General features: G+C 53.8%; 1 protein-coding gene and 1 long non-coding RNA gene across 4 annotated transcripts; one reads left to right on the top strand and one right to left on the bottom strand.

Moving 5' to 3' along the window:
- Nucleotides 1-186: 186 nt before the first annotated feature.
- ADAR (adenosine deaminase RNA specific) lies at nt 187-13,998 on the bottom strand. Of its 3 annotated transcripts, none has more exons than XM_076360152.1 (15): nt 13,968-13,998; nt 10,017-11,564; nt 8,535-8,721; nt 8,296-8,453; nt 7,754-7,895; nt 7,341-7,558; nt 6,939-7,095; nt 5,752-5,929; nt 5,064-5,157; nt 3,491-3,619; nt 3,247-3,380; nt 2,574-2,756; nt 1,984-2,096; nt 1,270-1,397; nt 187-958 (listed from the first exon to the last, which is right to left on the bottom strand). In XM_076360152.1, exons 2-15 carry the CDS (start codon nt 11,462-11,464, stop codon nt 718-720), a joined length of 3,510 nt encoding a protein of 1,169 aa, XP_076216267.1. In that variant the 5' UTR covers nt 11,465-11,564; nt 13,968-13,998; the 3' UTR covers nt 187-717. The 3 variants fall into 3 exon arrangements, with proteins under 3 accessions (XP_076216267.1, XP_076216268.1, XP_076216266.1); XM_076360153.1 differs by lacking the exon at nt 13,968-13,998 and adding an exon at nt 12,458-13,353; XM_076360151.1 differs by lacking the exon at nt 13,968-13,998 and adding an exon at nt 12,800-13,350.
- LOC143171284 (uncharacterized) lies at nt 13,789-16,742 on the top strand. Its single transcript, XR_012997169.1, has 4 exons — nt 13,789-13,825; nt 14,739-14,833; nt 14,987-15,456; nt 15,713-16,742. It is a non-coding gene; the product is annotated as an uncharacterized LOC143171284 (long non-coding RNA).
- The last annotated feature ends 5,555 nt before the right edge of the window (nt 16,743-22,297 follow it).

The raw sequence follows: 22,297 nt of genomic DNA, 5'->3' as shown, positions 1-22,297 counted from the left end.
TCTGCCCGATGAGCCCCTGCTTAAGGCAAGAGGCTTAATTCACAGCTGGCACAGTTGTGCACAAGATCCTTCATCATTTAACAAACAGTAACTTACCTCCGTTCTTCTCCAAACCCTGCCCGGCTCTACCCAGGGCCCCTCTTTCACCCTGCAGGAATTCACATACCCATGGCACAGAGCCCGCTGTAATACAGAAATTTTCTTTTTTATTATGAATGCGGAATGTTATGCTGGTCCTGCTGGCTGTCTTGCAGAGATCAGTCCCGTGTCCCAGCTCAGACGGGCTGCCAGCCACCTTCTGACAGAGACACATAAAACCAGCCAGCCAGCTTTTTTTTTTTTTTTTTTTTTCTCAAAAGAGAAAATTTGCCTCAAAACCTGCCAGAGGGATCTGTAGTGCACAGTCCAAAGGTTTCAAGCTCGCAGTCTGAGAATCCCTCTGGCTTCTTGTGCCTTCTTTTAAAAAAAGGAGACGAAAACGTAAAAGCAAACAGGGACTGAGCCTGCCCTAGCTTCAAAAAAAGACAATAATTTTCATGCATGTTTTAAAAAGAGAAAGGGCAGGGTCTCAGAGTAACAAGAGCAGAGAGAGAAGGCAGCCAGGCCTACAGGGGAAACTGCTGCACGCTCCTGATTCCAATTCAAAAAGAAGGTGGTGAAAGAAGGACGCGTACACCCGTGCACACACCTGTGCACTCACCCACACGGGGCGCCTCATTATGCATCAGGGAAAGAGAAATTATCTTCCTCTTGGGGTTTGCGGATCCAGCTGCCGTAGCCCATCTCTTCCAGCACGCTGAAGAAGCACTGCTTGGCTTCTTGGTATGCCGTGGCTGCCTCCTTAGCATCTGAGTACACAGAGAGGTTCTGCAGGTCTTTGCAGTTGTTCTTGGCACATAACTGCTGGAACAGGGCGAACATTTTCCTCTTGGACACACGAGACACCTCCAGCTTCGGTCTGAGAAGGGAGACAAAGGCAGCAATGAAGGACATGACACTCAGAAGAGCAAAGAGGAGCAGGGGGCACAGGGAAAAACCCACAACGGGATGCCTGCGAGATCTCTTGGCTCAGCGAGGCCCTGTTGTAGAGTCTGGGCTGGGCAGTATTTTGTTTTGCTTCAAGAGCATTCACTTACGTCAGTTTGAAATTCCTCTCACCAACCCTCCCCACACGTAAGGTGCCGTAACGGCGCAGAGTGTACTCACGACTTCAGAGCTGCCCCCCCTTTCCCCAAACAGAAAAGCAGCGTCAGGAAAGGCTCTTCTTACCCATCTACTTTCCCTTTTGTGCCATCCAAGACTTCAACTTCGCTTTCATCAGCAAGACACCAATTCACCGAAGACTCCTTTGTCTTGCCCGTCTGCCTTGCAGAGTCGTATACGCTGACTCGCCCAACCTGCGTAAGAGGCAAGAGGGTTTCGTAACACCGGTCCTGCTGTGCAAGCCTGCTGGTAAGGGGAGCCTCTTGCCAGGGGACTAGGCACACGGCACTCACCACCCCGCGCTCGCCTGTGGCAGAGCCTAGCGTTTACTTTCCACTCCAGACGCTTGGTGCTTTGCATGTTAAAACACTCAAGGTCCCTCACTGCTGCTGCTGTTCCTTTCGAGAGGCAGTCACACTACGTCTGATCTTATCTGGGACATGTGAAACCCAAGGAGCTTCCGTCCCCTGGATGCAGGGGTTCAGCTCATCCCAAACTCCTGAGAGCAGGAGTTCTTACTCCTTACTCTTAAGCACTAGCTTCTTACTGAGCTGAAGGCTACTGGGGCGACCTTGATCTCTTTTTTCCCAGACCAAGTCATTGCCAGTAACCCCCAGACACCGTGGGATGACACAAAGGGAGCAGGTTTCTGGCCATCAGCCTCCTGACCCTGGTTGGAGAGCTTCTGCCAGGTGACCCCCCTGCAGAGTGAGGCCCGAACCCAAGGGTGGAGGTGGAAGGGGGGGACAGAAAGATGAAGAGGTGCCAAGCCCGCAGTACCTCAGGATGGTTAACGTGATACGGAGCCTGGAGCTTTTCCTGCAGCACATTCCCATCTCTTGCCACGCGGCAGCAGATTGCGCGTGTTAAATGACCCTGACTGTACAAGTAACCTGTGAAGGCAGACATGAAGGCGTTAGGAAACAGGAACAGCACAGGTGATGGACAGGCCAAACCCCGAGAACCACAGCGGTTCTCACAAGCTCTAGAAAGCTCGCGGCCATGTGGATCAGCAACAGCTACGTGTACCCTAGATGTGTAAGATGAAGGTTTACAGACACTAACATTTCTCACTGAAGACACAAACAGGCAATTTTTGTCTCACCCTCCTAGATCACATGTGCCTTCTAAAAATCAAGAACCTTGGAGAAAAACCCACTCCACCCACAGCGTAAAATCCACAAACTCCCTTTTCACTTCCAAACAGCACAGCTCTGCCGAGAACGACGTTTCAGTCTGTTACTCCTACAGGCTCCACAAACAAGCTTTTCCATCACTTGGGGAAGGGAGGTTACTTGTCACTGCAGCCCAGTTCTAAGGAGCGGGGCAGCACATCCGTCCCAATCCAGAAAGGACGGCAGGTCTCATACCGAGTGTAACAGAGCTGAGATAAACCGGTTCTATGAAGTGTGACAGCAATGCCCCTTGCAAGCCAAGTATATTCCAGCGTAAGATTTTGTCGCTGCAGGACATGGTTCGCAACCGCTCCCCATGCTGGATGCCATCCCACGTGGGCACAATGTCACTCGACTCCACAGGAATGGTACCTTCCCCTGCACAAGAGAAGAAGAAATCTGTAAAGAGTCAGATATTCAATAAATCAAAACCCCATCAGCAACCGCACAAGAAACTATCTTCTATGCACAGGCATGGAGTGACCTCTGGAGTCAGCCTGTCTCCAGGTTCGGGGAACATTTTAGTATCACATGAAAAAGGGAACTCAGTACTGATTACAGACAAGTCATTTTTCACATGGCTGAAGCAGAATGAAATAGTGCTTGAAAGGGAGGTCAGAGACATAAAAGCTTTGCAGCAAACTTCAGCTGTACTCTTGCTAGTGTGGCAGTCCAACAGACAGAGTGCGGAAGGAGAAGGGACTCCCTTTAACGCCCCCATCCCTTTTACCCACCCCCTTTTGTTCCTGAATGCTTCAAATCCCGCAACAGCACCCCACAGAGAGGGGTAAGGAAACTCTGGAGCTCCAGAAAGGCTTAGAGGAGTGGACTGGAGCCACCCCACCGTGCAGGGAGTGAACACACTCACCATTCTCCACCTTGGTCCGCAGTTTGCCTTGTTTGGGGTTCTCAAAGAGAGGCTGATGCTGGGCTTGCCCCACCACACTCGCCTGATCGCTGCAGGATTTATCAAAGAGCGCCCCGTCTCCACAAGGTGCTGTGCTAGAAAACAAACACTCCCCAGGTTAGCACTGACTCTCAGGAAACAGCCAGGGCCAGGGGTGCGATAGTGCTGCTGACACCGGTCACTCCCTGCACAATGCCGCACAAACCTGACATAGAGGTGAAAGGTAACACTGCTCTTAATTTTGAGTCTCTTCCCTCCCGCTGGCTCAAAAATGCTCTCTTCTGCAGAGGAAGGATTAGATGGGTCATACTTCATCAACTCACTGTAGAGAAACCTGAAAATAAAACATCATGTCAAAAGACTGCTTTGCTCCTCAGACAAGGAGCACTTCAATCCAACCACTGCCCGTACCCAGGACGGGCAGGGTCCCAAGCTCTGCCTCTGTCGCACCAAGTCACCTGCTCCTGGTCCTGCCACGTGGGAGAGCGAAGACCAGGAGCGTGGCTGAGAATACGTGGAAGCCAACAAATAGCGTTTGATGCTACAGAAAAGGCATGAAATGAGGCAGATCTCCTACCATGCAGAGGACAGGCAACAGAAAATAAGCATTCTGTCGGGCGAGCAGAGGGGAGCACTGGCAGGAGAGAGAAAGGAGCCTGGCTGGCTGCTGCTTGCGTGCACCTGATCCAAGCGTGAAGACGACTTCAAGGTTGTTAGTCTAGCACCTTTAGTCAGCACCAAGTTTGCATTAAGAGTAAACAGCCCCAGGGGCAGCTGAATGCAAGTGATATTATTAGCACAACCCCACGATCTGTTTACAATGACTGGGTCTTTTATGGCTGCTTCTGTCCGGGGACAGGGAAAAACCTTGAGGTCTCCAACATAGCGTCAAGGACTAAAGAAAAACTGCAGCTTCACAGAGACTCCTCAAGCAGAGCCTGTGCAGGGACTTATTTTGCAAGGAGAGGTGGAGCTCACTGTTCTCATCTCTGACAGGCTCCGCTGTGCCAGAGCAGCCCAGCAGCCACGACTGTCAAGATTAACAGCCGAGACAGACAGTAAGCAAGAGTGCAATCCTCTGACTTTACAGCTTGCCGGGGACCCACCCTCAACACTTTCCAGTGCCGAGGAATGCACAGAGTATAGTGGCAGCAGGCAAAGGCTTTAAGAAAGCAGCTGGCTTTGCTGTTCATAACTGGAAGGGCAGACATTAACAAGGCTAGTCCAACTTCATCTCACTTTAGTTTAAAAAAAAAAAAAGCACCACACTGCGTGTTTATAAAGAGAAGAGAACAATTGTGCGGTTTAGTTAGGAAAACCCTTTCCAACCAATGAAAAAGGATTTCTGACTTATCAGTGCAAACACATTCGATATGTTTTCCTGAAGCCTTCGACACCCAGACCCAGAAAAGCCACACGGGGACCTGGCCTGCAGATTCCCCAGCACCTTGGCTCAGAGCTGTGCTCAGACTGAAACAGCGCGTTGCGTGTCGGCCAAGCAGCCTCTGCAGGATGCTTTATTTTAAGTACATCAGATGCAGCCCTTGGGCTCTTGGCAAGTTTCCAGTTCGGTACTAATTTGGGCACCATTCAGGCATGGCCCTTTCTTATCAGAAATAACTTCCCTCTATTTAACAACACATGGGTAAACAGTAGCGTTAGAGGATCACAGCCTTTCTCAACACTGCAAGGAACCGTCACAGCTACACCCCTCTAGAATGGGTCAGCACCTCTTGGCAGGCCCCTTTCCTTCTCCTTCAGGTTTCCCCTTGTCTCACCTCACAAAGCCTCTTCGAGAAATGATTTCTGCATGACAGTCATTCACCGTCTCCCCCTTCAAGCTCAGCTCTTCTCCTTTCACACAACGATTACCTGAAATAAATAAAAAGCAAGTGTCAAAGTCAACACACAGCTTCACAGAAAGAGGGAGGGTTCCATCTTGCTTCAAGTTTTACTTCTTTGGGTTCCTGAGCAGCAACAGCACCCTGACTATTAAATCATTATCCTGATCCAAGCAGTTAGGAAAATAAATGGACAAAGAGCACACACTACTTTAGGGACAGCAGAGACTTAAACTGCCTCAGGTTTAGGGGCAGTGTCCCTTCCTGAGTGCTTTTCAGTCCACCACTCTGGGTGGAAGCATGGCAGCTAACTAGGAAGGGAGCTAAGGTACACACAGCTGAGAGAAGCTGGGGGATCTTGTGCCGTACGACGCGAGGAACCCATGCTCTGATGCACAGGCTAGGGAGTAGCAATGCAAGCAAAGATTAAGAGCAATATAGCTGCAGGCACATTCGCTTTGTTCTCTCTCTATAGCCAGATCACTTGTGACACCACACGAGCCCTGGGAACGTTTCTTGCCCTCTCTGAAGAAGCCTACAGCAAGAGCCATTCTCTAGTCGCAGCTGACAGGGAATCTAGCAGGGAAGCGAGAGTTCAGCTTATGCTGGAAGAAGCTGTTCATACCCGTTCCGATGCTGACCACCACTCCCAGGCCTTTGTTTCCTTTCCGCATGATGATGGCAGCCAAGATCTTCCGCCCAAGCAGACTGTGCTGGATGCGAGCAGTGAGGGTGTTGAAGCGCTGGTGGCTCAGCATAGCCATCTGATCGTGTAGGGTACTGCCACTCACAGGGAGCTGGAACTGGGACACAAGACCAGGATTGCTAAGAGATCACGAGCAGGTCACAGAACAAAAAGGCTCAAGAAGTAGCTAACCTGAAGCACAGCTATCCAAGCAGAAGGCAGGAACACAGAAAACATGAGCTACAGGCAGCGCAATGGTGGGTTGAGTGCATGGACAGTATCATGCCAAGGGGCGGGTGAAGTTCCTTTAGGTATTTCTGGGAAAACCCTGTCCAACGCTTTGAGCACATCATTAAGACAGCAGCAAGCTGTCTTCCTGGCAGCAAGTGAAATGGGCTGAGGAACGGCCTCCTGAGATTGCCAGGGGAAACCCTCATCGCAAAGGAACAAAACCCATCTTGCCTGTTCCCACAGACTCAGCCAAGGAAATCTGTTACTGGCTTTGGAGGAATTCCTTCTCTGGCTGTCTGTGAGGAGACTGCACAGTCACTTCCATTGCAGACGGGCACTTGCCTGCCTCCTCTAGCACTGCTGACTGACAGATCCTTCCTGATAGCTTTTCTATTTAGAACCACAGTCGATGTGCTCAGCTGTGCAGCCTGGAACACGGCTTTTAAGAGATCACAAAGCTCTAAGTGTGATTTAAAGCAGCACAGGTTTGGGACAGCCATCCTGACACAACCAAAGCTTTGCTCTTATCTGATGCATGAGTTTTTTGAGCTGACACACAATTTTTAACGCAGCATGAAGGAATTTGGAAGGAGGAAAAAAAAAAAGTCACAGAACTAAAAACGAGCATGTTCCTGCTCCACCACAGGAACACATTTCAGTAGCTTGTGGAAGAATCTGATGATAATTTAGTGCTAAAGCAGACGCCAGCAGGAGGGAAGAGTACGTCTGTGCCCTGAGGAAACATCTAACCCACTTCAGGAAAACATCAGCTTATTTACACCTTCAGAGAACAATGATCTCACAGCTGATCTTGAAGGCATTTTTCTGCTGGACTGAAAGGCACAGGACAGGCAGGGCTACAAAAGCAGTCCCAGCTTTGGAGGAAGAGGATTTACCTCGGTGATGTTCATCCCTTCCATGCGCTCAGTCTTCTCTGTTTCCCCAATCAGGACTCTGAGTGCTGCATCAGCTGCCTCCTGCTTGCCCTGCTTTTTATTGTGTGCAGTTACAGCTGGGAACCAACGGCCTCCAACCTTCGCCTGATAGACAAACCTATAAAGACAGCAGCACACCTCTGAGAAACCAAGAAACCTATGGATTTCAGTCTGTTTTTTAAATTCTCTCAGTGGAGAGAGGAGTGGAGGTAACTTATTGTCGTCCGGACATAAGGTTTGGCAGAGGCAGCAGCTCAGCCTGTTGCCATCTCAAACTGCATCAGGAATTTTGCATTCTCTGCCCTTTCTCCAGGACAACAGCAACAGTGCAAAATTTCCTCCTGGACAGATGCAGCTACTTACTTGGGGTCATGGGGAGGTCCTGACTGGTCAATGAGTTTGAACTCTGCAGCAAACCCATTGGAGCGGGCGTATTCCAGCAGGCCGCTGACAGGATTGACATTAAGGTATTTGATGAGCTCCCCAACACCCTTCGCTTTCGCCACCTTGGATTCATCTGGAGTGGTGATCCATGGTCCACAGCTGTGCATGGACTGGTCACCATGGGGCTTCACGACAGGCTAGAGCAGAGTTAGACAGGAGAAGGCTGTTAAATACTGAGCAGCTGGTATTACCGCAGGCCAAGAGCACTCAGCAAACCTCTGCTAGAGCCAGCACGTGACCTTGCGGGGTGAAATCCAGTGGAATATGAAATAAAAGGGGGGGGGGGGAACCCAACGCAAAACACTTGGGTCTTATAAAGAAGCTCTCTGTACCTGTTCAGGCAAGACATGGGGTACAGACTCTCCAGAAAGAATCTTCACAGCAACTTCTGCTGCCATTTGCTTTGCTCCCTTCTTGCTGTTTCCTACCACAGCAGGGAAAATTTGGTCACCCATTTTCACACAGTAGCTGAACCTGACAGGACATTATAGCATATGAAAAGTGTTAAGCATAGGTGTCTCGATCTGTTTATTATCCCCTTCTCCCAGTTCAAGTTAAATCCTTCCGGGTTATCTCCAATTTACATCTACCACGACGGCCCTAAATAGTCTCAGCAGAGCACTACCAGGTAGGGTACAGGACTGGAACCTGTTCCTGGTCTGGCAGGAGAAACAGCATCCTTTCTCTGAGAAAGGGCATCGGTTTTGGTCTCTTTCTGGAGGCAGATGTCTTGGAGGAGCCATGCCCTCCTCGGATAAGAGGAGCACTCAGCTAGGTCAGTGACGAGTCCAGGAACGCAGGTAGCATGCTGAAGAGGAAGGATATTAAAGGAAGGGTTTCTATCCTCCCCAAAGCTGGCAACAATATGCCATACCTAGGATCATGAGGTGGGCCTTCCTGAGAGAGCAGCTGGAATTCAATCGTGTTCCCCGATTTTTGTCCGTACTCCATTAATACGCTGATAGGGTGCTTCCCAGGAAGCAGGTTGAGATGAGCTGGCACAGACGACAGCTCTGGCTCTGGATGCAAAGGCTACAGCAAGAAGATGGAGGAAACCAGTTTCAGACTAAACACTGTTTGACCAGCCTCACAAGTAAAGAAAACAAGACTCACCAATTCCGGTTCAGAGTTGTCGGAGGGAAACGGCTCTTCACATTTAATTCCACCACGTCTTCCATTCTCCGCTTCACTCATCAGGACCTTCATAGCGTTAGCTGCTGCCTCCTGTTTAGCGAGTTTTTTGCTCCCTGCTTCTGCTGGTGGGAATCGGCGCCCATTAATCACTGCCTGGAACCTAAATCTTTGAAAGAGAAAACCAAAGAGGTAAATCGAGAGGCAAAAGTGTGGTCTTCTCAGAGCAAGCAGGTAAGGCTGCTCTTGGAATTCAAGTGAGAAGGAACAGCTAGCTCCTGGCTGGGAGAGCAAACCCAGGCTGCCACGTGCAGAGGACAAAAATACCAAGGGTGCCCCGACAGCTCTGCATCTGGACCTCGTTTCATCGCGTTTCCAGAACTGTTCATGGCAGAGGGGCAGCTCCAGATTTTGTTCTGAAGGAACAGGATGAATTGCCTTGTTCCACAAGCGCCAGAAACGTGCCATGACTGTATGCAAGGAGCAGTTCGGTTATGTCTCCTGCACAGGGATGAAGAAAGCTTAAAAGCAGCCTGCACTGTTCCATCTGCAGCTGGTCATTTGGGGTCACTCTCCCTCCGGCATTTTCCCTGGCTATCCAGTGCATTCACACCAACTCAGAGAGGTGCTGCCTCACGTAAAACCTCTTGCCTTTGATGTTTCTGTCTCTCTCCTCCCTGTGAACTCTAGCAAACACAGCTTCTCTTCTGTCCTCCAGCCCTATACAGAGGCAACCTGCTTCCAGTGAGAATGGGTCAAACCAAATTTGGAGAGGGGCTATGGGGCTGAATCCATTCAGAGCCCTCCTTCCACACAAGAAAAAAAAAAAAAGCCTGGGACTCCACCTTTAGAAATCAGGCCAATTTTCCTGTCTAGCGGATCTATTGACATATTCCAGTGTGGCACATATGGTGCTTTTCACCATCTCGCTGGTGCTCAGGAACAGCCACGATTTAGCAAGGGGAAGCAGGACTCCAGAGACTGACTCTGCAAACTCTACTGTCACGCTACACGCTCTGCTCACAGAGGCCACTCTGACCTGCTACACCACAGAAATGTCCAGAGTGGGTTCACCTCGTCTAACCCAAGATATCTGCACTCAAGCACTTTGTTCTGGGCTCCCTTTATACCACTTCCAGGGTGGGAGCATCTTGAGAGGTAGCTTAGAAATACCAGTTTCTCCCTATACAATGAAATTGAAAGCCAAGCGATTAAATCAGACAGGACCTAGCTGAAGAGATGAACCCCACCTTTGCTGCTCAGAATGAGGTGCAGGGCTGCTAAAAGTGGGCTACCTGGGGTTAATTTTAGCCTTGTTTTGAGGGGGTTTTTGTTTGTTTGTTTTAAGCTGCTGCAAGAAATCAACTAGGCTAATCCTTCTGGACAAAGTTGAGCGGGTGGTTAGTTGAAGTCAGATCATTTTAAGCAAAAAGACAGCTCAGGAAAGGTAGGGAATTTTCTTACCGTGGCTCATGAGAAGGTCCACTCTGCTCCAGCATGGCAAACTCACAGTGCTGATACATGTACTGGGAATATTCGGTAAGGCCACTCACTGGGTTCTTCTCCTGACAAGCCATCAACTTCTCTACAGGCGTACATGGGAAAGCAGTTTCAAACTGGGCGGCGTAACTGGGGGAAGACTGGGAATTCATGATGGATTCTGACTCATTGGGCTGCCTGTTGATAGTGTTCAGATTATCGGGGATATCATCCGTGGCCCACTTGCCATTTTCAGAGTTATCATAATTACTCAAACTGGAGAATTCGGGTTTAGGGTCCTCAGGCAGGGCTGCTTCCGTGTCACTGGTGTCGCTCTGATCAGTTTGCCCCAAAGCCTGCTGTCCGTTTTCTATACTTTCTTCTTCCGATGTTGTCACTGCTGGTGAAGCTATGGTCATCTCCTGGGGACATGGAGGAACAGAGCAAGGTGGAAAACCTGACTCGGATATGGGATCCACCGTCTGCGTTACTGCGCTGGCCTTCAGCCTCATCTGCATCCGCTCGCGCTTCCTGTCTGTCAGGGACCACCGTGGGGGGCTTGTGTTCTGCTTGTGGACATCTCCCAGCTTTTCCAGAGCGCTAAGAAAGGCATTAACATCCTTGGCCCTCGAAAACCCAATGTTCTTGGCAAGGTTGAGTGCCGTCGTTTCTGCCACGCTGAACAAATAGTTGCAGATTTTGTCCTTCGTCTCAGCCATCATGGGATCGGCGTCTCCTGAACCAACCGCGCTCCTCTCCCCTCCTCTGCTCTCACAAGCTGGATTTGTGCAACCACCGCTGTGGTCAGTGGGGCTTCTTTCTCTCCCTACGCTTGGGCTGGCAATCCTCCACAGTGGCGGCGTCTCTCCACCTTTGTGCAACTTGCCTTCTCGGAAGAGTTTATACAAGACACGGTTGACCTCTTTCTTTTGAGTTTTAAGTTTACGTGCAAGATCATGAACTGTACAAGTCTTCCCCTCCCCAAGCTGCCTGAAAATCGTCAGAATTTCTTGTTCACAGTCTTGTCCAGCAAGAGACAGCCTCTGGAAATTCAGCCTGATGGCGTCAGAATCTCTCTCCGAGTCCTCCTGACGATGGTACTGAGGACAATACCGTGGAGAAGTTTCTACCCACGGACGCTTGCTGGAGAACCTATGCCATCCTGCTCTGCTGCAGTTGGGTTGCCATCTCTCTGCAGGAGCCGGTGCCGCAGCTCGCACCCCTCTGATGCGTGATTCGTGGTATGATCCCTGTCCCTGAAGCAAACAGACTTCAGTGTCCTGCTCTGTTAGGAACCGCTGGTGTAAAAACGTTTCCCGATTAGTTTCTTGTGGGGTATGAGGGCGGTTAAAAAAACCTTGATTAACGCTGGGGCAGTTACGTCTTGACCAGGTAAGATACGAGCCTCTGCCTCGACCAGTGCCTCTGTTCATAGCGCACTGCTGGGACACACGTGTGAATCAGGTCGCTTGCACAGCAGGAGAAGGGGAGCTGCGATTCACTCTGCACTCTCCCGTCCTGAACAGGTTCGCGCTGGGAGGAAAAACACAGGAATTCAGAATCTGTTTACACAACTATAGGATTACAGAAATACAGTTTAAACTGCTTCCCTGCTACTGAGGCATTTCAAGCATCTTCACCTCATCAAGCTTTCCTGTTTTCTACTGAGTCTAAATTATTCACGTAAACACAAATAGCAAACACTGTGTCTGCCCAGCACAGAACCCAGCAGTCAGGAATCGCAGGCGAAGTAAACCACAAGAAACAGCTTTAATAAGAGGGGCCCTCTGTTCCCCTTGAGACTGAATTTCAAGCCAGCTGCACAGGGGTGGTTTGTCTTTTCGTGACGCCTTTTGTCGAAGGCTCACCCTGCGCTTCTGAAACACAAGCGAGTTTCACTCCTCTGCCCTGAGGGAGAGAAGAATCTCAGGCCTGCTTTGCAATCAGAGAAAGGGGGGCACGAGGAGGTGAAGCAGCTCGCGTGGTCACACAGGACAGAGCTGCAACAGGCTTGCAACAGTTTTCAGACTCATGGCCAAGAAAATTCAGAAACCCCAAATGCCCTTTGCTTCCTGGACGTTATGTGACCTGTAGAGGTAAACCGTCACACCACAGGGGAAGTAAAGCGATAACACGCAGAGAAATTGGATAGGTGTGCAGCTGGCAATGGTATGAAAAGTTTTTTGGGACCGTAGCCCAAATTTCGCTCATATCACAGACAGTTGTGCCACGCCCCTTGGGTACAAGATGTAAGTCTAAGCTTTTAATCCGCTTTTTTAAAAAAATAAGTAACCCAGCGCAGGATATATTCCAGTTCTTTGACCACAGGCTGATTGTGAAACTGAGTGGATAAAAACATGCAACTGATACCTGCTGCTAGGTCCCCGTCCTATCTTCCCTCCTGGTGACCTCTTTAAGCCACCTACCTTCATAAAGATAGTTTTTCCGATGCAAGTCTTCTCTTCATGAAGCTCCCTGTCTTCATCAAACACACCTCAAGGCCAACTTCAATTTTGCTTTCATTTACAGCCTCCGATTGCACCCAGCTGCCACCACCATGACTTATTTCACCAACTCCGATAAACACAGGCTCCACGTGCAGTGCTGGGGAGGCTCAGTGCAGCAAGGGGGGTTCCCCCCTTCCCAGCTCCAGGGGGGGCCCACTGCCCCCCTACTTAGTGAGCTCGCTTTAAAGGCGACCCCTGAGCCAAAGGCAGGACAGAAATCCTGGCAGGCAGGAAGAGGGTTTTTTTAAAAAATGCTCTTACCTCGGTCCGTCTGTACGCCAAATTCCCTTATTTTGTGAGAAAATAAGTGGAAAAAAGAAACCCCGACCCGCAAAACACCTCCCGGGAAGGAGGCGCCGGGCCCGCTGCGGGCAACCGGTCACCCCGGCAAGATGGCTGCGAGCTCCGTTTCGGTTTCGGTTCCCACAGCGGCCTCCCCCCGCCCCGCCCGGGGAGCTCGCAGGGGGCGGACGCGGCTCTTGCCCAACGGGAGGCAGGATTTCGGGCTTTCCGGAGCACGCTCGGCTTTGCGAGCGCTCAGAGCCCCGGGCTTCCTTCCCAGCGGCGGCCACGGCCGGGCCCGGACCAGGAAAGCAAACCCCGGAGGGAAGCTCCTTCCCCCGGTACCTGCGGCGATTTGCAGCCCCGGCCAGCCGCGAGCTGTCGCTGGGACGGGATCCCGGTCCGCACGGGAGGGGCGGCTGCTCTCCCGGTTTGAAGAGGGGTTGCGCGAACGGCCGTCGCCTTAAGCTACACCTCAAAAAAAGGTCCCAGCGACCGAGGCAGGATACGTGCCGTGCCGTGCCGCGCCACATCACTTCCCCGGGCGGACCCACGGCGGGCCGGCGCAGCCACCCCGCGCCCACGGCCGGAGACGACGGCACCGCTCGCTGCGCCGAGCGCGGGGGGGGGGGGGGGCTCGGCCGGACGAGGCCCCCGAGGCCCGAAGGCACCGTGCGGGAAGGCTGGCTAGGATACGGGGCCGCGAGTACCGAGCCAGCTCCCACACGCCGGGACTCAAGCGGACGAGCGGCACCAAGGAAAACACTTTATTCCACGCGGGGGAGGGCGCACCCCGCCCTACCGAAACCCCGGCCCCGACAGGGCCCCGGGGCTGCCGGGACACGAGCACGCCGCGTCCCCGAAGCCCCAGGGGCTCCCCGCGCTGGAGGCCGAATGGCGGCCTGCGCCCAGCGCGTCCCCATCCCGCCCGAGCTACCGGGCCCGAGCGGGAGCCGCAGGACACCCGCGGGCCGGGGAGGCGGCTCCGCGGCGCCCAGGAGGCCCGTAAGTACCGCCGGCGCTGCTGAAGGCCTGGCGGGGCCCGGGTCTTAGCGGCGAGGCGAGGCCTGGAGCCGGGCCTGCCCCTCGTCCCTGCCGCCGCCCCGCGGCCGCCGCCCCCCCCCCCCCCCCCCCCGCGCCCCCTTACCCCCTCCGCTGCCGCCGGTGGTGCCGCGGCCGGCGCAGGGTGATGACGCAAGCGAGCGCCCTCCCGCGCCTGCGCAGGGTGGAGGGAGCCGCGTGGCGGCCATCTCCCCTCAGGGCAAAGCGCGGCGGCCATGTTTAGCCAGGGCAACGAGTGGCTGTGCCGCCGCGCGCCAAGCGTGGCCCGGCTCGCCCGCCCTCAGTCGCTCCGCTGTGGGAGCGGCTGCACAGCCCCCCCCGGTTGGGAGGCAGCAGCCGCTCCCGCTGTATCCCGGGGCACCGCCCGCCACAGCGGGAGGCGGTCACCCGAGGCGGCGGCGCGCGCTTGCGCTACTGCGCACGCGCCCCAGCCCCGCCGGGCCGCGCATGCGCCCTGCGCGCCGCCCGCGTGTCCCCGGGGCGTCGGGAGCCGCCGGGGAGGGGATCGGGGGGGTTCCTCCCCCCTCCCCCCCGTGGGCTCCCATCCCCTATGGCCCCTCCGTCCCCAGCGGGCCTCCCCGTGCCCTGTGGGGTTCCACCTTCCTCCGCGGGTCCCCCGTGTCTCCTGTGGGGTTCCCCCCTCCTCTGTGGGCCCCCCGTGCCCCGTGGGGCCTCTGTTCCCTGTGGGCCTTCCACCTGCGATGGGGCCTTGCTGCCTCCTGCGGGCTCCCCTATCCCCTGTGGGCCCCCCATGGTCCCCCCCCTTCCCCTGTGGGGCTTGCCCTTCCTCCACGGGCTCCCCATTTCCCGTGGGACTTCCCTCACCCCCATCTTAATACGTGTTTTTTAATGCCAGAGCTGCCCCTCCAGTCAAGGCCCGAGTCACGTCACCGCCGTCCCACAGTCCTTTCCAGGAAGATGGAGACATTCCCCTCCCTGATCCCAAACCAGGTACAGCCTCTGTTCCCGGCGGATCCTCCCTTTCACGGGCAAAACCCCTCCTAATCGTGTGAGTTAGAAAACTACCGGCAGAGAACAGATTGTTCCTGTCTGCTGCTTTGCCGCGTGCGTGTAAATAGTTGTGTGTCATTTACCATCTGGCAGAGGGATCCAAGCACTGAGGCGGTGACGGCGCTGGGTGCCAGCAGAGAGGCGGGAGGTGTACCGGCACTGCGAGTGGTTCATACGGCTCGGAGGCTGACAGCAGCTTGGGGCAGCGCCTGTTTGCTGTGGTACAACTGGCGAGCGATAGTCACATCTAGGACCATCAGACTGGGAGTCCCCAGCCCCTCTTCTGCCAGGGTGGTGGATGCGGAGGGGAGCCAGGAGGGACGGGCATGGGCTCTGGATGCATTTTAGGGGGCCGTCTGCCTACACTTGCCCATGAATGAGCAAAACACATAAGGACGAGCTCCTCAGAGGACCCTGGTCCCTGCCAGCAGCTCTGCCCATCCCGAAGAGGTGGTGGCTGTGTGTGCCTTTGGGTGGGGACCCTGCACCCACCGCGGCTGCTTCCCTGTGGCTTTGCAAAGGCATTTCAATGAGCCTGGAGTCACCGCAGGCACGCAGAAACGGTGAGTCAGGCCCCAGAATTGCCAGGCTTGGCTGCTGCTCATGTTCAGTGCCGTTTTTTTGAAGCTGAGGTTGAGGGTTGTTCAGGGTTTGGGGGTTTTTTCAGATGATTTCTGGATTCAGAGATTTGGGGGCTTGCGTTTCCCAGTTTGGTTTTGGTGTGGGTTTGGTTTTTTTTTTTTCCCCCTGTAATGGGAAGACTCATTTTCTAAAAGAGGGCCCCTCCACCAGCTGAAATTGTCACATCCTTATTCCTAGGAGGATTTGGGAGCGCAAACCCCCCTGCCTGGGATGAGGCTCATGGCAGACCTGCAAACGCTGGGGGTCAGGCACTACCAGTCCACATAAGCAGCATCTCCCACCCACTCCACCAAAGCACGAATGACTCCGCAGCACGCGGAGCACACGACGATCAACTCCTCAATCTGTTCTTCCCCCCCCCCCCCTTTTAATTGCTTGTGATCACTCAAGCTTTAACCCAGCCTCGGTGAATGTGATTCATCTTGGCTGCTGTTAAGGCAGAATGGGAAGGTTACAACGCTGCTCTCCACTGCGTCGACATGATATACCCTGCCCATGAAATAATCTGCGGCTGGCGTTACGAGGCCATATATCCCCTTGAATTGCAACACCCTAAATGCGGCAAGTAGCCACTTAATCGATACGAGTTCATTCTCTGTTTTCCTTCTTTACGGAAAATTGGGCAGACTCCCAGCCTGTTTCCATAGGAACGGGCTGGGAGACTGGGAGAACCGCCGGCTGCTGAAGGTCCGGCGTTAACGCAGCCCCGGCATCTGCTTCGCACTGGCAGAAGCTCCAGCGGCCTCCCAACATCACAGCTACGTGAAGCCGAGTCAATTTGTGCTGGAGACAAGGAGCTGCCAGCTGATAACCAGTTAACATGCAGGTACCCGCATTAGCCCCACAGAATTTAGAGGAGGATGGAGAGGGCTCCTTTGCTCACCCGGCACCAGCATCCCGGGATGCCGGGGCTCGTCCTGCCCCCCCTGCTTCCCTGGGGGCTCCCCCAAACCCAACTCTTCCCCGGGGCTGAGCAAAGGCTTCCCCGCGCGATGGCAGCATTTGCTAAATCTCCAGCACCAGCTGGAGATGCCTCAGGTGTCTGCTTTGTTTTCCTTCCCTCTTATGAAATGAAATGAGAGGAAATAAATTGTAGCACAGCTCCCCCACCCGACTTTCTGTTCAAATGCCAGTTCTCAGCTAAGGCTATTGTTCCGCAGTGTTTCATTTTAAACTGCTTTATTAGACACTAAAATATCACTTCCTTGCTCTTGAAGGCAGCCTGTTCCTACAAGAGAGATAAAAGCTGGTGGCTTGATTGCAAAGGGGACATTTTGTTACTCTCCTAAATCAGCTGACTGCATTTTTTAATTGAAGGCGGCCCTGGGAGTGGTGGTGTATTATTAGCCTTGCTGGTGCCTGCTCCCCTCCACCCCAGGGGCAAGCTCTGCTTTTGCACTGCCGAGGCAAGAGGTTCAATTAGGTTTTGGCCTTCTTGCAGAAGCGCCCATCAAGCGCTCCGGGCTCCTCGCATGTGGAGTGAGGAATTAGGACGAGTCAGTTCTCACATCCTCCCAAACGTTGCTCTTTCTTGTGTCTGGCTGCAGATGCACAGCTGGGAACCGGCGTGGCGAATCTCCGTAACTCCAGTGCCTTCAGTTCCCCTTGGAGGGGAAAAACCACTTTATTTTCTTCCAGTAGATTTTTATTGTAGCTATAAGCACGGTGCAGGTAATGCACAGGAGACGCCGCCCCATCCTGAGCCTGGGGCACTGCAGTCGGGGCACTGCAGAAAGGTGCTGGTTCCCAGAAAGTGATTTTGTCACCTGCTTTGCCCCCTCCTGCTCCCAAGGGGCTGGTTCCCGGCTGGGGAAGCAGCAGAGCTCTCCAGGGCATTGCACAAGCTTTTTCTCTCAAGGCTCCTTACCACTCAGCAAAGGAGTGAACCTGAGCTTTGATACAGCCCCAGCAGCTGCCATGTCTGTGCTCCCGAGACATCAGCAGCGATTACTCATCTCAAGAGCTCCTGGTGCAGAGCAGAGGGGAAGGGAGGACTCTGCCACGTCTCCTGGCACCTCTGTCCACGTGATGCTTATCCCCCTTGGGCGTCGGTGTGCTCCAGGGATGTGACGGCGCGCTCCCACGGCCTTTGTCCTTGGCTCTGAGCCCGGCAGGGAAAGGCAGGTGGGGCTGGCACAGCTGCGGCAGGCAAAGGAGCCGGCACGGTGACTCCCACGGCAGCTGCAGCGGTGGGAAGCAGCAGAGTTTTATTCCGGCTGTTACAAAAAGTACTCTTGAAAATAGGCAGGAGAAGGCAGACTGCGGCGCAGCCACACGCGTGGTAGGGGATGCCACGTGAGCACAGCCTTCACCTTTAGCTCTTGGATGCTAATGGGCTCATCCGTCGTGTTTTTATAGCCATCACGGCGTCTGCTTGGCAAGACCTACCCTGCAGTGGTCTCCACCAGCCCGGTGCCATGATGGTCAGGGGCTCCTCCGGCCCGGAGAGGGCCTGTGGGAAGACCGGCTGCTCCCACCGCAACAAAACATACTTCAGATGCCGGCGTTTCTCCTTGCCGTGGCTCCAGCCTGGTCAGCCTCTCCCTTACCAAGTTGTCATCTCTTGGGCGATGGCCTAAGCATTGCTTCAGGGCGTCAGACGGGGACCCTGGACACACCTCGAGCCACCCAGCACCTCTCAGAGCTTGTTCTTGGAGGGGGACCAGCGAGGAGAAGGGGGTTACTGTCACTGCTCTGAATTAGTGCACCTGATGCAGCGGTTCTCAGAGAGTGTATCAGTTAAATGAATGAATCCTCCCTAATGCCAGAATTCAAGGAGCTTCCTAATACGTGTCAGTCGACATGGCATTAATACTCTCTTCTGTGACCTTTACATCGCCATCCAAGTCCAGCTTCCCCTTTTTGCCCTTTGCTATTCCCTTTCATATTTAATATTAAATCTGATTTATCTGCAAGAGGGCTTTATCGTGCGCTCAGAGGATAGGATTATTTATGCAAAATAATTGCATATTATTATGCAATCATAATAATGCGATCAGTGAAAGGATTTCACAATCCCTCCCCGGGGCAGAGCCATGGGTGGGAAAAGCATCGGCCCAAGGGTAAAAGGCATCCTGCGCAGCCCTGGGCAGAGCTCTCCGCTGCCGCTCCCCTGCCGCTCGTCACCACGCCAGCATCTGATTTTCACCCGCATCGCTTGCGGTACTTGCCGCAGGGCTCCCTGCTGACCCCACCGTTTTCTTCAAGGTCAGCGCGCGGCAAACCCCGGGGGCCGCCCGGGGCAGGCAGCCGCCGCTCTCCGCTCCTCTTGATTTATGTGCTGTTGAGCACAGAGAGAGTCTGATGGACCGTCTCGCAGGGGAAAGCCTGGCGCAGCCAGGTCTCTGAAGGGCTTCCTCACGTGTAGGACTCCTTTGTGCCTCCCACAGGATCCTATTACACCTCCTTTGCCGCTTTTTCTTTATTTGCTGTGGATTTTTTTTTTTTTTCACGCAGCACAAACCAACTGCCAGAGCCAGCGACACGCACTGATGGAGAGGCAGGAGGGCGGCTGGAGGGAGTGATGGATGGCACAGGAGATGCCGGTTGCAGATTTCAGGGACATGTACAGCACTTTAATTGGTTGGCCTGCACAGATTTCCTCACAGACAGCATTTTTTAATCTAAAAGAAAGCAAGAAACTGGAACGTGTCTTGCTTCTTTCATGACTTCCCTGGAGGCAGCAGCAGCACATTAAGGAAAAAGAGAAGGAGGACGAAAAAATAGTCAGAAGCACCAGGTGGCTGAATATCTTGCAGCCTAATTGATTCCTCTTTAATTAGTACAAAACCTGTTGCTCTCAACCAACGTTCAGTGCCAGCTTTGGAGCAAGCAGCATCCTCCCCAGCCCCACGCCAGCATGGCTTGGCGTGGCAGAGGGAGGAGAGGAGCCCACAGGGAATGGTGCGGGGTTGATGGTGCCTGTTCCGTACCTGGGAACCAGGACCACCTCCAGTTCCTATGACTTTCTTCCAGGCAGTGAGAGCAAGGAGGAGGAGAGCCAGCTGCGTCGGCACCCGTCACACACCGAGCCACGGCGGGGAGCTTGGATGGGACCATCCAGAGTAACTGAGACCTCACGGGGATTTTTGTACCTGTGCCTGGCCTCGCTTGGGAACCACTCACCGGTTCTTACCCAAATCCAGTTATTATTCAAATGAAAAAGAGCTCAACTTCATTTTCAGTGAAGTTACTTCTCTGCTTTTTGCCTTCTGACTTTCGAAAGGACGTCCAAGCCCTTGCATGGGTTTGAAACCAGGCTCTGCGTGGGCAAGGGCTGCTCTGGGTTAGGTGGTGACCTTGCCAAGCACAAAACAACTCCCCCCCTGCAGCACCCAGCCACATCTCTTGCGCTTCTGGAAACGCCACCTTATGGGTTTAATTCTTTGGTCCTTCTGACCTGTGCAAGGGCTTCCCCTGGCTGGGGGGGGCTCTCCTGTCACCCAGTGGCTTCTCCCCAGCAGACCCGGGGAGTCGCACCCCGCCTCTGGTCCTGGGTCTCTGGTTCTGTTGAAATATCATCGTGGATGAGGTGATAACTTGTCTGCAGGTTTTGCAGAAAAGCCACCACCACCGGCCAGCTCGCGACAGTTGCCGTTGCTCCAGCACAGCAGCTGCTCCCCAGCAGGAAACCCAGAAATACCCGTTTAGGTAGAAAAGTGTCATTTACCATCGCTTTTTACAGCTGATCCCTGCTGAGAAACCGTTCTTACTGTGTGAGCGCCAGGCCGGCAGGCTCTGAGAAACAGAGATGGCTTCTTCCATCCTGATAACCACGCTAAGGGAGACAAAAGCCATTAACACGAGCCTGGCATCTTTTCATGCAGATGCATCCTCCGTGGGTGCTCGCGGGAATTGCAGGAGAGAAGAGGAAGCTGATGTGCAAATGCTGTGGCCTGAGCAGGAAGCTCAGGAGCTAAAATACACCCTGCCAGCCCTCGCATGCAGCCCCAGCCCCATGTGTCACCGCTGGGCAGGGGGGACCGTGCAAAAGTGGCACCGTCACAGGCTCCGGTGACTAACGAATCCCAGCGGTACAGCCCCGGAGCAGGAGCCAGAGCATCCCTCTCTGGGCTCTTGAGGGCTCAGGAGCAGTTTTTGCAGTGCTGAGCTGTTTGGCTGATGTTGCACAGACCTCTCTGAAGGCGCGATCTGGCCTGCAGACCTCACACCGCCGCGTGGATAATTAACAGTAATGAACGACCTCGTCAGTGCCTGGAATCCCAAGGCTGGGATGATGAATTAGCAGCTGAGCAGCCTCGATTTTACCTTGGAAAAAGAGCCCATCTGAGATGGAAATAGCTGCAGGACAGGCCCCCAGCTCATTTTATTTCTGCAGCAAGCGCAGGAGGGTGTTTACAGGAGGTTTTTCTGCCTGGGCTCAGGACCTGTGGACCAGATCTGGATTGCCCAGCTGGAAGCCACGGCTCCCCCTTGGTCACCTCCCACCCCATCCCCTCGGGAGCAAAAGCTGCTCCGCAGGGAAAGAGGGTCACAGCTCATGAGCCAGGGAAACGCTGGTGTGCAGAAGCTGTAGCTCAGCGCTGGAGCCCTTTTCCTGCCTGCGTGCAAACGCAGAGCCTGATCCAAAGACCCCGGGCCCCGCCTGCCCTCCCTCGTCCCCGGGAGCTGCCTCCCACATCCCACTCGCTCCCAGCGGGCAGGTGCCGATTCAAACCCGTGCCTTGCGGAGCCATTTGCTTGTGGTTTTCCCCTCCCTTGTGGAAGGCCAGCAGTTCCCCACTGTTTATAAAAAGCTCTATCTGTAAGGAACTGTTGAGCAAAGCAATAGCTTTTTGTTTTGTTTTGTTTTGGTTTTTTTAACTGTTTTCCCCCAAAGTGCACTTCCCCTCCTGTCACCGCACACCCCGGCGCTGCCGTGGGCACGTTGCACTGGGATGGGTGAAGATGCCCAGACCCTCACACCAACAGCAGCATCCTCCCTCCCTTCCCTCCCTCCTTGGGCTGGGAAAGAGAAGGGCAAACGGCCGCAGGGAGGTGGGGATCCACATTATGGACATGATTCTCTCTCTCCTTGGAGAAGCCTTAATCCAAAGCCGTTAATAAAAACAGATTTCATGCCGCACGCAAAGATTAAATGAATTTTGCCTTGTCTCCGTGGGCAGTATCAGAAATACAGCTGCCTTCATACGTTAGGGCTCTGCTGTGCTAAGCCACTAATACTGGAAATGAAGCTCGAGGGTTTTAATCACCTATCAAAGAGTCCCCCAGACTGTTGGAGGTATTTTTAGGATTTACAGGTATTAGCTCAAAAAATAAAAGCCCAATTTATCAATTCATCATGATTCAACTACTGCGTATCACCCCCCTCCTCCTCCGCTGGCCCCACAACACCCATAGCCGGGTTAGCAGGAGGGTCGTGCCTGTTGGCACCCTCCTGCCCCACGTATGGGGATGCATTTTGGGGCAGCCGGTCCCTCAGGCTGCTGCCTTAGCGCCCGCTCACTGATGGAGCGAGCCAAACCTTGCGGCACAGCATTGCCAGGCTCTGAGCAAGACTTTTGACTCGTCGCCTGGATTTAGCGGCGCTCAGTGGGAAAGGATCCAGCTTCCCCTTCTCTCTACCAACGCATTCTCTTTGTGAAAGTTGTTTTCGTGCCCTTTGCACCCCAGCCAGCTTTTATCCTCGTTTCTTTAGAGGTGAAGGACGACCCGAGCCGTTAATGGCGCTGGAGGGAGCAGCCCAGCTCTAATGTTCGGGCAGAGCTGGGGTGAGCGGGAGGGAAATCCTCGGGGAGCCTC

This window comes from Aptenodytes patagonicus, chromosome 26 (assembly GCF_965638725.1).
Source record: "Aptenodytes patagonicus chromosome 26, bAptPat1.pri.cur, whole genome shotgun sequence".
Taxonomy (NCBI): Eukaryota; Metazoa; Chordata; class Aves; order Sphenisciformes; family Spheniscidae; genus Aptenodytes; species Aptenodytes patagonicus.
Note: the sequence above shows the minus strand (reverse complement) of the source record. Positions and strands in the feature narration are given on the sequence as shown.

Coding starts and splice junctions, on each gene's coding strand:
- ADAR (XM_076360152.1), bottom strand. CDS start 11,464: ATGAACAGAGGCACTGGTCGAGGCAGAGGCTCGTATCTTACCTGGTCA. Junction 2,757..3,246: donor GCGGACCAAGGTGGAGAATG/GTGAGTGTGTTC, acceptor TCTCTTGTGCAG/GGGAAGGTACCATTCCTGTG. Junction 959..1,269: donor ACAAAAGGGAAAGTAGATGG/GTAAGAAGAGCC, acceptor CTCCCTTCTCAG/ACCGAAGCTGGAGGTGTCTC.